Source organism: Cladophialophora bantiana (assembly GCF_000835475.1).
Source record: "Cladophialophora bantiana CBS 173.52 unplaced genomic scaffold supercont1.13, whole genome shotgun sequence".
Taxonomy (NCBI): Eukaryota; Fungi; Ascomycota; class Eurotiomycetes; order Chaetothyriales; family Herpotrichiellaceae; genus Cladophialophora; species Cladophialophora bantiana.
The window spans coordinates 353,611-367,297 of NW_015971587.1; the positions used below are offsets into that span (position 1 = coordinate 353,611).

Here is a 13,687-nt window from a genome sequence, read left to right on the forward strand (position 1 = left end):
GAAACCCCTCAATATGATGCTCCATCTAATGCCCGCCGTGGCTTAGAAACAATTCAACGAACTTCCCTTGCGTTTCTTCGTCTTCCCATCTTTCCCCACTGTCAACAACCTCATTCTCTCCTCGAGTTGCGCCCTCGCGGCCTCGGCTTCTCTCCTCTTCTTAACCTCTTCCTCCACTGCCTGCACACTAAGTCTTTCCGATCTTCTCTCCTTTTTAAGTCCTGCCAGCTCCTCTTCCATAGCCCACGCCTTCTTCTTCCACGACTCCGCATCAACCCTTAATTTGTTGGATTGCGTTTCAAGATCGACAAGGGCTTCCTCTAAAGTGGCGGTGAGCTGTTTCTCTGCGTGGAGGTGTTTCTCGATGGTCCGCAACCGGTTTTCTTGTTCCTCAATCAGCGCCGACTGCCGGCGGTTATCGCGGGAATTCGTGGAAACTACGGTGCCGGACACGGGGGTCACGGGGAGAGCGACTTCCTTGGAGGCATGGCGAGATTGAGGTGGCGAAGGGTTGCTGGGGGCCGGCGTTGGGGATGTTACCTGAAGGGCTCCCGGTATAGCAGGTATCGGAGGAAGAGGGATGGCCGGAGGCGGTGAAGGTAAGGATGTGATCGACGCAGATTTTCTCAGATTCGATGTCATTGAGTTGGAACGCGGGACTCCTTCGGCTTGTGGCGACTGCGGACGCTGTTGTGACTTCATCGTATTGGTGCGAGAGCCGTTATCAGACGCTGCTTCATTGACGGACGTGCGCTGATTCAAATCCTTTTCCAGAATAGCAATGCGTTGCTGAGCTTCAATCAAAGCTTGGTTGCCTTGTGCTTGGATGACGGACAGTCGGTTGTGGTGTTGATCAAAGCTATTCTGCAATTGCTGCTCTAATTCTTCGATAATCACCAGCTTCTTCGCCTTTTCTGATTCAACCGCTTGGAGATTTGCTTCTGCTTTCTTGAGCAGGTTTTCCTTTTCACGGATCGTTTCTTCGTGATTGCCGACCTCATTTGCAAGGCTTCGGATGGTGTCCTGATAGTTACCGATCTTGGCATTAGCATTTGCAAGTTCGGCTTCCAATTCAAGCAAGCCTTGTCTGCCGTCAAGCTGCCGCTCAAGTTCCGCATTGGTGCCAGTCAGTCGTACATTAGCCTCAACGATATGACGTTTCTCCTCCACCAGATCCTGAATATGACTTGCGAGCATATCTGCGGTTGTTGGATGACCAAGTGCAGCCTGAGCGTTGGATACGATTTTCTGCACAGTCGATAAGGCGTGCTCAAGATCCGCCTTGTAGGTCGCCTCAAGTTTCGCATGCTTAGCGGTTATCTCAGACATTTGGTCATCGTAGCCGGCCAAGGCACCAGCATGAGCCAACTTCATCTCCTCAACGTCATTTCTGTGAGCTTCGCGAAGAGCTTTCAGACTTTGTTTGGTGGTCTCCACTTGCGCCTCTGCAAGCTTAACCTTTTGTTCGAGCTGTTCAATTTCCGCCTTCAGGGTAGCTATTTCTTGCTGTTGAGATTTCACAATCTCAGCATGGGCATCGTAATCCTTGGTGAGAGCGGCATGAAGTTGACGCAGCTCGAAGTTCTTGGCTGAAAAGTCAGCGTTGAGCGTTCGTTGTTCTTCCAGCTGCTGTTTGAGACTGTTGATCAGTCCTTCGTAGTTATCACGCTCGGTTTGCATTGCGTTGGCAGCAGCAGCTCGGCCAGAAGCTTCGTCTCCTTCTCCAGCAGCTTGCTGAGCTTTCAAAGTGGCGATGCTTGCCAAAGCAACTTCCAATTCAGATTTTGTGCGTATGTAATTCTTTTCAGACTCCTCGACCGCTTGTTGGGCTGCCTCGAGCTTCGACTTCAATTCATCTATTTGCTGATTCAAAGAGTTAATCTTGTCCTCGTTTTCGGATGTCGGCGAGGCTGCCTGTAGGTTAGCCTTTTCATCGTGCAGTCTCTGGATCTCCTCTTGCAGATCTTGTTCACGACGAGCATAGCCCTCATGCAGCGATTTCAACTCGGTCTCTTTTTGAATGATCTGGTCTCTTAACTGAGACACCATGTTAAGGTCGACGGGAGATCCCGCCTTAATGCTGGTCCTTTCTCTCGTCAGACCGGATATTATCGTGGACTTGACTTCCATTTCTTTCTTTGCAGTCTTGACTTCGGCCTCTAGAGCTTGGATTCGGTCCAACCGTGCCTGAAGTTCGTTGTTTGCAGCTGAGAGGTGCACCTCGGCGGTTTCCATACGATCAGGTTTTGATTCAAACTCTTCGGCTAGGAGCGTCCGTAGAGAGGTAACAGATCGCTGACCTCGATCAACTCCAGTTCCGCTTTGTGAAGTCATGCGTCGCAGCATACCCGGAGTACCAGGTGATGCAGGTCTGGTTTGTTTGATTTGCGACTTCAGACGCTCCACGGTAGTCAAGGCCTCTTTGTGATCGGTCTGGAGCTGGGTATATTGCTCAGTAACGTCTTTCATGCTCCGTTCGTGTTCCGCGAGAAGTTTTTGCAGTCTTTCAATCTCCTGCGACTGGACCTCCACAGAGTGGAGGTTCTTAGATACCGGCGTAATGTCGGTATCTGTTGAAGTCGTTGACTCCCCAGCCATGGACAATTCCGAGGAGAGCGACCGCGAGGAAGGCAAATGCTGACCATCCTCGTCGTCTTGCGGCTCCTCCGCCTCTTCCGAAAAAGATTGATCATGAGCACTTTCATTAACTGCGTCTTCCTGCGAGGATATTGTACCTTGGCGTTCCTGATCGATTGACTCATGCATTTCCGCCAGAGTTCGAAGTGCTTCTTGGTATTTGGCCGAAAGCAGATCCAGTTCATTTACTGTTGACTCGTGTTCCAATCGGAGGTCAAATAACTCTTGACTCACTGCCTCGAACTTCTCGGTGATGAACTTCGACTGCGCAGGACTTGGAAGAGGTTCTTGATCAGGCTCAGCTTTGAGACCTTCCTGTTGAGCGATGGCGGTCTCGAGCTTTTCAAGACCCGCCTGGTCACTTTCTGCCGGTGCCTGTTCTGCCAAATCTCCGGCCTGCTCGTCGAGTTCGCCTTCCTCTTGTGCTGGTAACTCGGTCTCCTCCGCAGTTTGGAGGGCTTCCTCAGGCCCCTCAGCTGCTCCGTTTGTAGGAGGTGAATTTACGGCTTTGGCCTTTCCGTCCTTGTCTTGGATGTGGTCGAGCTCGTACAACAAATTGTCCAGCTTGCCGAGACTTCGTTGGCGCTCAACAAGGTGTTGGAGTCTTTCAATCTCGCGTTGCATAATCTCCATGTCTTGATCCGCCTCGGCGAGCCGCTCTTCTAGAGTACAGATATAATCTTCGGCGTTTGTTTCACTTTCTCTAATCCGCGAAATCTCCTTGCGTAGATCAGAGATGATGACATCGTTCTTTTCGCCTCCAGAACTTTGATCGTCAAGCCTCGCCTCCAGATCATGGAGATATTGTTCGGTGTTTGACTCTCGATCCATCAGTTTCTGAACTCTGGCATTTAGTTGCTGATTCATCGTTTCAATGAATGCGCATTTCGTTTCTCTCTCGAGGAGGTTGCTTTCGGTGGTGGCGAGAGACGATCGTGTGTTTGAGAGATTGTTCTCGAGACTTTGAATCGTCTTTTCGTATTCCATTACCACTTGTTCAATCATTGCTTGATTGGCCTGAGAACGTTTCAAGCGATCCACTGCACTTTCCCCGACAATGTTGACTTGGTCAATAGGATCAGTGGTTTTGGTCAGCTCCGACACCAATTTGGCGTGTCTCTGGCTGAGTGCATTATAGCTCTCTTGAATGTCCAACAGCTGATTCTGCAGTTCATTTTCTCGATCACTGGGTCTATCTCCTCGCTCAGACATCATACCTGGTCGACGATCGGTGGACTCGGCGCTTCGGATCTGTTGCCTCAGAAAGGCAATTTCGGTGCGTAATCGTTCGATCACTGCTTGCTTGTCTGCTCCATCATCGACCTGCTGGATCTTGGGTTTGCTTTGGATGTTTCGAGCCCGCTGCGCATATTGCACAGTGTTGAGTGTCTCACTGAGGTGGAATTCTGCGGGCGTGACGCAAGCAATCATATACGTAATTGCGTTTCCGCCCAGCGAGTCTTGAAGCATCCGCGTTAATTTGGAATCTCTGTACGACACGTACGTTCCTGGAGTTCTCGATGACAGCTGAGAAATCACTTTGCCCAGACTGGCCAATCCTGCGTTGATAGAGATCCCTTCCCTCGCACGGTCGCCAGTAGCACCAGTATTCTTAAGTCGTTCACTACCTGCCAAATCGACAAAATGAAGCTTGCTCTCCACAGTCATCGGTGCATCTCCTCCAGACAATTGATCAATTGGGGCTGATGTTCGTTTATCCTTTGCCGTAGGGAAACCTTGCGCTTTTGTTTGTCGCAGATTGATTGTGAAAACGGCGTGAGAACGTGAAGACCGGGCGTTGATGGCCGTTGCATCGGTCTGTCGAATAGCGGATCCATGATTCAAAACACGCATGAGCTCTTCGATAGAAGACACGCGTACTGAGTTGAGACCTTCTACAAATATTCGACCACGAGGATCTTCTCGAATCTGCACATTGGCTCTTTCAGTAAACGGTGCATCTTCTGGAAGCAGCAAATCTCTCGGATGTTCATTGTAAATCTCGACGTAAGTCACCGACATATCCCATCCTCTATCAATGAAGGATTTCGATGCCTGCATGACCTGATTTAAGCTTGTGACTGAATATCTGGTTGGAGATTTGAGGCCGGAGTTGTGTCTGCTATGTGCAGGACCACTATTGAGACTTTCGAACAGGTGTTGGGCTGCTCGAGGAATAACACCTATCACAACAGGTCAAACGAGTCAATAGGTCTGGGCTGGGCTTTTCTCACCTTTCATAGAGGTATCGAATTGTTCTGCGGGGCCTGATGTACCCATGGTATAACTTTTGCCGGCGCCAGACTGGCCGTAGGCAAGTAAAGACACATTGTAACCTTGCAAGAATGAATCGACGCTGTCTTGCAAGTATTCCCATACGTCTTTTTGGGTGGTATCTTCACCAAAGACACGGTCGAAAATGAAGATCTTCCGTCCTTGGGGTGACTCAACGGCAAGGCTGGTATTTGTATTTACTTGTACCATTGAGCGTTGAAATCTTTGTGGAATCAAGTCAAATCCGGGATCTGAAGGGCCCAAAGGAGGGCGGACTCGGACCACTTTGCAAGGTCATTAGTCTTCCCGTCACCCACTCAATATCTGCGGCGGTGGACTTACCAACTTTGACCGAAGTTTTGGCATCTTCGTCCGACGCTCTACTTCCAATGTGGTTGCTGCTCTGGCTCATACGGCTATTGCTTCTGGGAGGGCGAGGAACCGTGCTCTGCGGCCGATTTTTCTGGAAAGCATCTGGAGAGGAAGCTGTGTACATGCTCTGTGGCCGCATCTGCCGTGCGCCGTCAGGGGATGCTGGAGGAGACGAGACCATCGCTGTGTGCTCTCTTCGGATTTTATGCCAGTCGCGCGATCGCTTCTGTCCCGTCAAATAGCATCAACCGACGTGTGTCAAAGAACCCAACACCTCGAGATTTCTGGTCGACGGGGACACGTTGCAGTCACCATTAAGCTTCTTTTGTCCGGATTCCAGAAGGAAATTATCGACGAGTCGGAGGAGGGTGTGGGTGAAAGGTGAACAATCTTTCACCTCAGGACTCGACAAGCCGTTACAAGTATGGGGTGGACTCAGTATTTGGTAAGTCGACGGTCTGGCTCTTTAACCGTTGAAGGTGACCAGGAGTGACAGTCGGAGAGGACCGGGCGGACTGATCCTGATGGCCACGCTTTCCTGCTGTTGATGGTCCACGCGATTGAACGAAAGCGGCCGGGGAGCGTCAAGAGGGACGGCAGATGCGATATCACAGCTAGGAAGAGTGAAGCATAAACACAGAGGGCAAAAAGTCGCACCCGCGTGTGAAGTGAACAGTCAGGAGTAGTCAAAAAGTCGAGGCGAGGAGGGTTCATGCGCGGCCCTCTCGCGCGTTGTGGGATCCCTTAATCGGTTAAGCCTGCCCCTACCAAGTCCTACCCAGGCAAGGCTTCAGGTACCTAGCCTCCTTAAGCCTCCCCAAAAAGTGGCAGTAATTGGCAGAATTAATCTCCGTCGAGCGCGGAAGTCAGCTAGTGGACCAAGCTAGAGGACGTCGCGGTTTATTTAGCAATGGGCTTGTGAGGGTGTGGAGTATCTCAGTATGCCCATTGGGCAGGTGGCTGGGGACTGCTGAGGGGGCAGCCAGCACTTGATTCCCAGCTGGTTATAGGCTCTTCTCACCCTGGAGCAGCGCCCGGGACTAATCCTCCTTGCGCCCAGGGTGTTCTGCTTGGGGGCTTGTTCGCTGGTTTCTGGATCGCTGCTTGTTCATGCTGGTTTACATTTCCTTGGCCTGCGTTAACACCACGACTGGGGCTAAGGTGCTGTTCTATACCATTCACGGCGAGATGCACATTTGGCCGTCTTCCCGAGCCAGCCACTAGGACCAGGGTCCGCGTTTCACAAATGCCTCTTTCTATTCCTAACTCAGGGGGCGATTCAGCCGGTGCTGTCACTACTGCAGGGGACCTCTGGTTGCCATCCTCGCTTAAAGCACATCTCTCGCCCTCTTTCACGAACGTTCGTGCCTGTCACTTGATAACTGAGGTCTTAGGAGGCCAAACCCGTATCAAGCCATTGGTGACCAGATCATTATGTACTCCGTACTTGTATGTATGGTGTATGCACGGAGTACTCCGCATTGTTCAAATTGTCATGGACTCCCGCTACATGGTTCCTCACTGGCGGCGAAAAGGAACAAGACTTGGAGCATCGAGTAGAGGTAAGTACTTATCTGAACAAGCTTCGACCTAGGCACAGCTGGTGCATTCGACGGTCTTGCCGACAGGATCAAGGTCTAGACAATTCTCAATCCTGCACTTCCATCAATGGTTGGATCCTTTAGCAATATGCCTCGAACTACCCTGTACCTCGTACACCGATGGGCATGCGTGGCCAAGCAATGAGTTGTTGAGGTTTTGGCTTCATCTCGTTTGTGATCCATGCTGCGTGCAGTTGTCCATGTAAACAATGTGGGCACATTGACGCTGGAGACCATACGGTACTCGTATTTTGAGTTTTGCGGAGCCAGTGTTCAAATCAACTCCTCGTACGGAGAACACTAGTAGACGTCAACTCTTCGTAGTAAATTCATGTGAAACAAGTGGCCTTGCACGTGGAGCATCCGGACTTGAAGACTTCAAGTTCGGGCATAATAGAGTTTAAAGCAGGCTCGACCATCACGGTTCATGACTCGAAGCAGCGATAACTATCATGGGAGCAGGTCGCCCATGATGCAGCGGGGATGCTTTTCTGTCACCAACCTTAGAGACGGCTCTGTTGCATGGTGTGTTGTTGTTATTATTGTTGTTGACTGACCTGTGATAAGATGCGGGGTTCAGGAACTGGGCGGCTTCGCTTGCGAGTGATGTTTCACTTTCGCAGCAGTTTGGAGGATCAAGCAGAGTACGCTCCAACAGTCCCTGGACACAGAAGGAATCCCGTCTTTCCTGAAAAGGGTCTGGCCGAGCGGGACGGGACGGGGATGGAGACACGCCCAGCAGATCATTTCGCCTCCCTGGCCTTTGAGCACTTCGTGCTTGGTGCTCTAGCAGACTCAACGCGGGGCATCATGTACTGGGTATGCTCATCGCTTGGACGCATGATCTTCAATAGCGCCATTTGTTTGAAATCAACCTGTGTCGGCCACACCATTACATGCGGGGTTATCGCTGTCATCGTCTTCGTCATCATCGTGCTCTTCATCCTCGGAACCGCTGAGATCAATATAGTTTGTTTCATCTCGTTTGGCGTCACCGTCCACGCCGTGCTCTTTCATGTATGCTTCGAGTTCTTTGGCCATTTTCCTGGAGAACCCGGAGGCTTCAACTTCAACATCAAGTCGCCTGAGCCCGTCTGTGCCAACCAACCGTTTTGCATCTTTGAAGAGTGGGCCGTCGTCAGTGCTGATAAATCCAAACCGCCTTGCAAAGAAACGCTTCACGCATTCCACGTCCCTGTCGAAATAGAACTCGGCATTTGGATGATCCACACTGACCATCTGAGGAAAGTCGATCAAGACCGGGACCAACTTAATATCTTCCCCTTGCTCTTCTTCTCTGATTAGGATGTTGAACTCGTTGAAATCTCCGTGTATCAGTCCCAAAGAGCACAAGCCCACCAGCATCTCTATCAGCTCCGCGTATAGTCCCGCTGGGTCTGGAACCTTTTCGATTTGTCGTAGTGGGAAACCGTCAATCAATGACATGACCAACTGGTGTCGATTCTGGCCTAGTGGGATAGGGACACTCAGGCCCGCATCATGCAGGGCTTGCAGGAAAGCAAACTCTTTGACGGCAGCTAAGCGTGACATATACATCCAGCTCCCAGCACCCCTCTCTTTCTGAGCCTTCGTTCTGGCATAGTCCCGTTTGTTCCGCACTCCTTTCTTGAAGCTCACTCTACCCAGACGATGGATTTTCAGCACCCGTTGTTCACCCTTCTCATCGCTGACAACGAATATGTCACTCTCTTTGCCCACTCCAATCTGGTTGCCCACACCATAGACAGTGTTGTTCTTTTGTAAGGAGTGCAGCGCCAGATAGTCGAGGCCGCCGTAGGTCAATCTGTAGCCATCATATTTCGCGTTCTTGACTTTGGCAATCAGATTCGCCTTGGCCAGCAAGGAAATACTTCGTTGCACGTCGCCCAGACTGGATTTAGATAGGTTGGCGATAAGTGAGGTGGGGACGACTTCGTGATTTCGGCTTCCCGTCTCAACCGCGGTGAGAGTGCGCCAGTCGGTAGGGTTGAGGTATCGAAGAGATTTGGTGTCTAGCTTCATGATGCATTGAGACCAGGATACCTGACTGCCATTCCCGAAATGGTGAGAGAACTGGTCAGGTTACCTGGGTGGGATCACGCACAAAATTCTGCGAACGTGAGTTTGGTCGTTGTTAGATCGAATCTGGGGCTGGGGGAAAATGCAGGTGACATTTGTGTGACCACTGAACAGAACTTAGGTCATGCCAAGCTCTGGGTCAGCCATCCACCCCCACGAAACTCCATATGAGTGTGAAGGCCAGGCCAGGCTTGCCAGGGCAATGACAGGGAATGCCAAGCTACGACCCCCACGCCTGAAGAGCTCCCCATTTTCACCCGAGCAACAAAGTTGTTCGTCATCCGTTGCACAGGTTGATTTCATTTTTGCCTGGGCCATGTCCCATTCAATTGAGAGAGGGCCCCAATAGGTGAGATCCCGCTGGATTCCACCCTTCACTACCCCGATAGCTGCAGGCACATCGGCATGTTCCCGATGCATCCACCACCTCCTGGCATTCGGTATCACCGGTTGATCCGACCGATATTTGCCTTGAGGACGCTCTACAGGCTCACTCTCTTCTAAGATCTTTCCAGCTGTCTCACTCCACTGGACTGGACACAACTCGGGCTGGTTGCAACGCAAGCGTCGAGGCGGATAAAACAGCACGGGACAACAATTCACAACCATCCCGCCCCCCCTTTGCCGGGTTGCCCAAAAGAAGAAACCCGAAGATGGAGACTTTACCCTCGCCGAGAGTTCACCTAACGACGTGAAGCTCAGCGACAATGTTAGACAGCTCCTGGAAAGCCCGCCAGACGCGGGAAGTTAAAAAGAATGAGAAAATTGAGCTTGTCTCCAGAGTGATGTCCGGCTATTCAAGGCTTTCTGTTCTCCCGTCGGGTCTACTCGCACCGAAGTGCATGTGTGGGAGGCAACCAGGAGTGCCTCCGTCTCATCTCTCAAGGCCCCTCAAACACAAGCGGCAAATGGCTGAATGGAAAGCCCACCGGCCATAATGGCCCGGTCAATCCCAATCTCTCCACGAGTTCGCCAGCTAAGCCCCACCTAAACAAAAGCTTTGAGAACGGTCATTTCCCCGCATTGATTCTTGACGAAGTGAGGGACGGGCAGGCGGCGAGGGCGGTAGATACCACTGACTCCCCCAGGTCTTATATGTTCCACTTCCCTCCTACTATGCTGCTCTCTGACCCTCTGAGATCCCGTATCCTATTTAGACACTACACAGGGAGCCATCCAAGATGTCCGCAAAGCATTTTATTGACGATCCGACTCACCTTGTCCAGACTTCTCTGCACAGTTTAACTCTCACAAACCCGTCGGTCGCCTTCGACTCGCAAAACCGAATCGTATATCGTCGACCAACAAAGGAGTTGACAGAGAACCCAAAGGTCTCCATTATCACTGGTGGAGGCTCTGGCCATGAACCGGTATGTCTGTATGGCGGGGTTGGAATTCAAGCCTAGGCCTTGGAAAGCCTGCGACCCTGACTCTTGAAAACGTTCTTTATGTGAACCCTGAATTTTTAGAATGATGATACTGACGGTGCAATTTCATCTTTCGACAGGCATTTGCAGGCTTCGTGGGCAAGGGTTTCGTAACCGCTGCTGTCGCAGGCACCATTTTCGCGAGTCCCTCCGCCGAGCAAGTTCGCCGTGCTGCTCTTACTCGAGTCCCTACAGAAAAAGGAGTTGCCATTGTGACTTTCAACTACACCGGAGATGTCTTGAACTTTGGCATGGCTGCCGAGAAGGCTAAGGCTGCCGGAGTTGACACCGAGTTCTATGCAATCGGTGACGATGTCGGCGTTGGCCGGGCAAAAGGTGGTAAGGTCGGCCGGAGAGGCATTGGTGGCTCTATTTTGGTCCTTAAGATCATAGGAGCTCTAGCTGAAGCCGGTGGAAGTCTGAAGGAAGTTTACAACCTTACTAAACAAGTTGCCGGAAACCTTGTGTCTGTTGGAGCGTCAATGGAACATGTCCACGTGCCTGGACGGGAGAAACCAGACCCGAACTCTGACGAGATCATACCGACGGAGGAGATTGAAATCGGTATGGGCATTCACAACGAGCCGGGTAGTCATCGTGTCTCCGCAACACTCCCTGAACTGATCAAGACCATGCTGGCGCAGATGCTAGATCCCAATGACACGGACAGACACTACGTCGACATTACCAAGAACGACAAGACTGTCCTGCTAATAAATAACCTAGGAGGCGTCAGCAACTTGGAGATGGGAGGCATCTTAGCTGAGGTCCACAAACAACTCAAGGAAGACTGGGGCATTGTTCCTGTCCGCGTCATCGCCGGAACCTTCATCACCTCGCTTAACGGCTTGGGCTTCTCGGTGTCCATACTGAAGCTTGAGGACACCGGTCTTGGACCTGGCAAGTCAATGCTCGAACTTCTCGACGCTCCAGCGGAGGCTTTTGGATGGGCTGCCGCCACTCGGACGTCGACTTGGGAAGCCGACAACACCGCAACTATGGAGGGCCACGCAGGTGCCACAGCGGAAGGCATATCGTCCAATCTCAAACTCGACCCGAAGCAAGCACACGCGATCCTCAAGGCCGGTCTGGACAAGATGATTGCCGCAGAAGCAGAAGTCACAAAGTACGACACGATCATCGGAGATGGCGACTGCGGAATCGGTCTCAAGCGAGGAGCAGAAGCAGTTCTCAAGGAGCTCTCATCCGGCGACCTGCCTGGCGACGCCGTCGCTTTTGTCAATAAAATCACTCCCGTGGTTGAAAACACCATGGACGGAACGTCGGGTGCTATCTATGCCATCTTCCTCAATGCCTTGGCCCACGGTCTTCGAGAACAAGACACCGAGTCTTCTACAACCGTCGACACCAAAGTCTGGGCTGCGGCCCTCAAGTCCAGTCTTCAAGCGCTGGGCAAATACACGCCCGCAGTGCCCGGTGACAGAACGCTGATGGATGCGCTTGTGCCATTTGTCGACACACTGAGCAGCACAGGGGATGTGAACAAGGCGGCTGAAGCGGCCAAAGAAGGAGCGGAGAAGACTAAAAGCATGAAGGCCAGTTTAGGAAGAGCTGTGTACGTCGGTGCAGAGGATGAGTGGATGGGCAAGATCCCAGATCCGGGCGCCTGGGGTCTGCAAGAGTTTTTGATCGGGCTGGCCGGTGCCTGTTAAGGGTGCACTGTACACGCAGACCTTGTAATCCGCGTCTCGGCACGTTGACATCCTTCATCTTTCACGTTTCTCGGGCGAACAAAACCCAACTCGCATTCTCGTCTAGGCAGCCATTTCGTACCACGTAGCTCGGAAGAAAACCAAACAGTTTCTTGCTCGCTTGATGCTGAGTATCGATGATTCACCACTCGTTCTTTTGTCGCACCATTTGATGCTTGCGCCGGGTAGTATTTTCCTTCAATGCCATACCAGGTATCAAGTGTTAAATTTGGGTTGATTGCAACCCCCCCTCGTTCCTTGCCCCACCCCAGAAATCATGACCTGTATCGAGCGACTGCCATACTGACAAACCTTTTCCGTAATTGTGGATGCCTTGCGTGTTGCGACGGATTACCGTTACCTCCCTGCGCTCCCCTTCACTCAAAGCGAATTCAACTCAACAACACCAAAATAACACTGTCTCCCCTCAGAAACATTTTGCTGATGAACCGATCCTTGTTAACTCCTTTGGCCCCCCCTTTACCCTTTTCCGTCCACATTTCCTTCACGTTCTCCAGTACCATGTTGCAGTGTCGGTCAAAGGCTTTGACTCGCGCGAGCAGCTTTCGGTTGTTTCGACACGAAATTAGTACTTGGGTGTGTGTGCGGGTAGCAGTCATGAGAATCGAGAGTGGGCCCGTGGACAGTTCGTGGGCCTCGACAAGGGAGACTTCATATTCACTATAAATGGGGGGTTAGCCTTGTTGACGGGACGGAGTTGCTCCAGTATGCGAATCAACGCATGACGAGGAAGCGTGAACTGAGGATGTATAGAGCCGATGAATGTGCGCATCAAAATGATGATGCATGGATGGATGCATTGTAGTTGGCGGCACAGTGGCCGATCGCCAGAGATGAAAGTGGAAACAAAGGGCGGAGCGGAATCCACCTCGAAGAGGGGGTGGGCGGAGGAATGGTGGTCGCAGAAGAGGTGAAACACGGTAGAACAGGCAGAATGGGGGTTAGCGGGGGATTCCACCTACGTCAATTCACTCCTCGGCTTGTTCAGCAGGTCCCTAACACCAAAGAACACCAAAAGGTCAGTAGATTCCTTCCAAGCTTCTAGCACGAAGCCGACAGCAGGTCGCTGCGGAGATAAGCTTGGGCCAGGGACAGGGGTATGAGTCAGAAGGGACATACTGGATCTTGGAAGCGTCGGCCATGGTCGCAATGCAAAATACTTAAAGAGTCTCGATTCCCATGCGGTGAAAAGCGAGGAAATTTCTTTACATCCTTCTCTGGCAGAGGAATTATGCTCGCTTGAGTTGCCTTTTTTATCAGGGCTTCTGGAAGTGGCCGAAAGAAGCATAGTGCCAGAGCCTTGGTAGCCTTGACACATCACTAGCTCTTTAAGGCTAGCGCCAACTGACTTGATTCTCCAGCTGCATTGTTCCGTCCTCCGAGGCCAACGCAGGTCGCGCTTCAAGAGCTTGAGCCAATCCACAAACACGCGACCAATTCGCGCTACCGAGTACGAGGTACACCTACAGCTTTCTCGACATCCGGTCCTCACCCAAACCTCAAGCACCTCCTCACCAACCTCACAAGTCCTTCAGCCTTGCTTTCTTTTGTTCTTTTGTAGCGT

At 51.6% G+C, this 13,687-nt stretch overlaps 3 protein-coding genes across 3 annotated transcripts; 1 reads left to right on the top strand and 2 right to left on the bottom strand.

The window, feature by feature from the left end:
- Positions 1-42: 42 nt before the first annotated feature.
- Positions 43-5,464, bottom strand: Z519_08495 (uncharacterized protein; the record flags this gene model as incomplete). Its single annotated transcript, XM_016766223.1, has 3 exons — positions 43-4,820; positions 4,872-5,195; positions 5,254-5,464. 3 exons carry the CDS (start codon positions 5,462-5,464, stop codon positions 43-45), a joined length of 5,313 nt encoding a protein of 1,770 aa, XP_016617381.1.
- Positions 5,465-7,754: 2,290 nt separating this feature from the next.
- On the bottom strand, positions 7,755-8,906 carry Z519_08496 (uncharacterized protein; the record flags this gene model as incomplete). The annotated part of the gene is made up of 1 exon (XM_016766224.1): positions 7,755-8,906. One exon carries the CDS (start codon positions 8,904-8,906, stop codon positions 7,755-7,757), a length of 1,152 nt encoding a protein of 383 aa, XP_016617382.1.
- Positions 8,907-10,144: 1,238 nt separating this feature from the next.
- On the top strand, positions 10,145-12,063 carry Z519_08497 (dihydroxyacetone kinase; the record flags this gene model as incomplete). The annotated part of the gene is made up of 2 exons (XM_016766225.1): positions 10,145-10,333; positions 10,471-12,063. 2 exons carry the CDS (start codon positions 10,145-10,147, stop codon positions 12,061-12,063), a joined length of 1,782 nt encoding a protein of 593 aa, XP_016617383.1.
- Between the last annotated feature and the right edge of the window lie 1,624 nt (positions 12,064-13,687).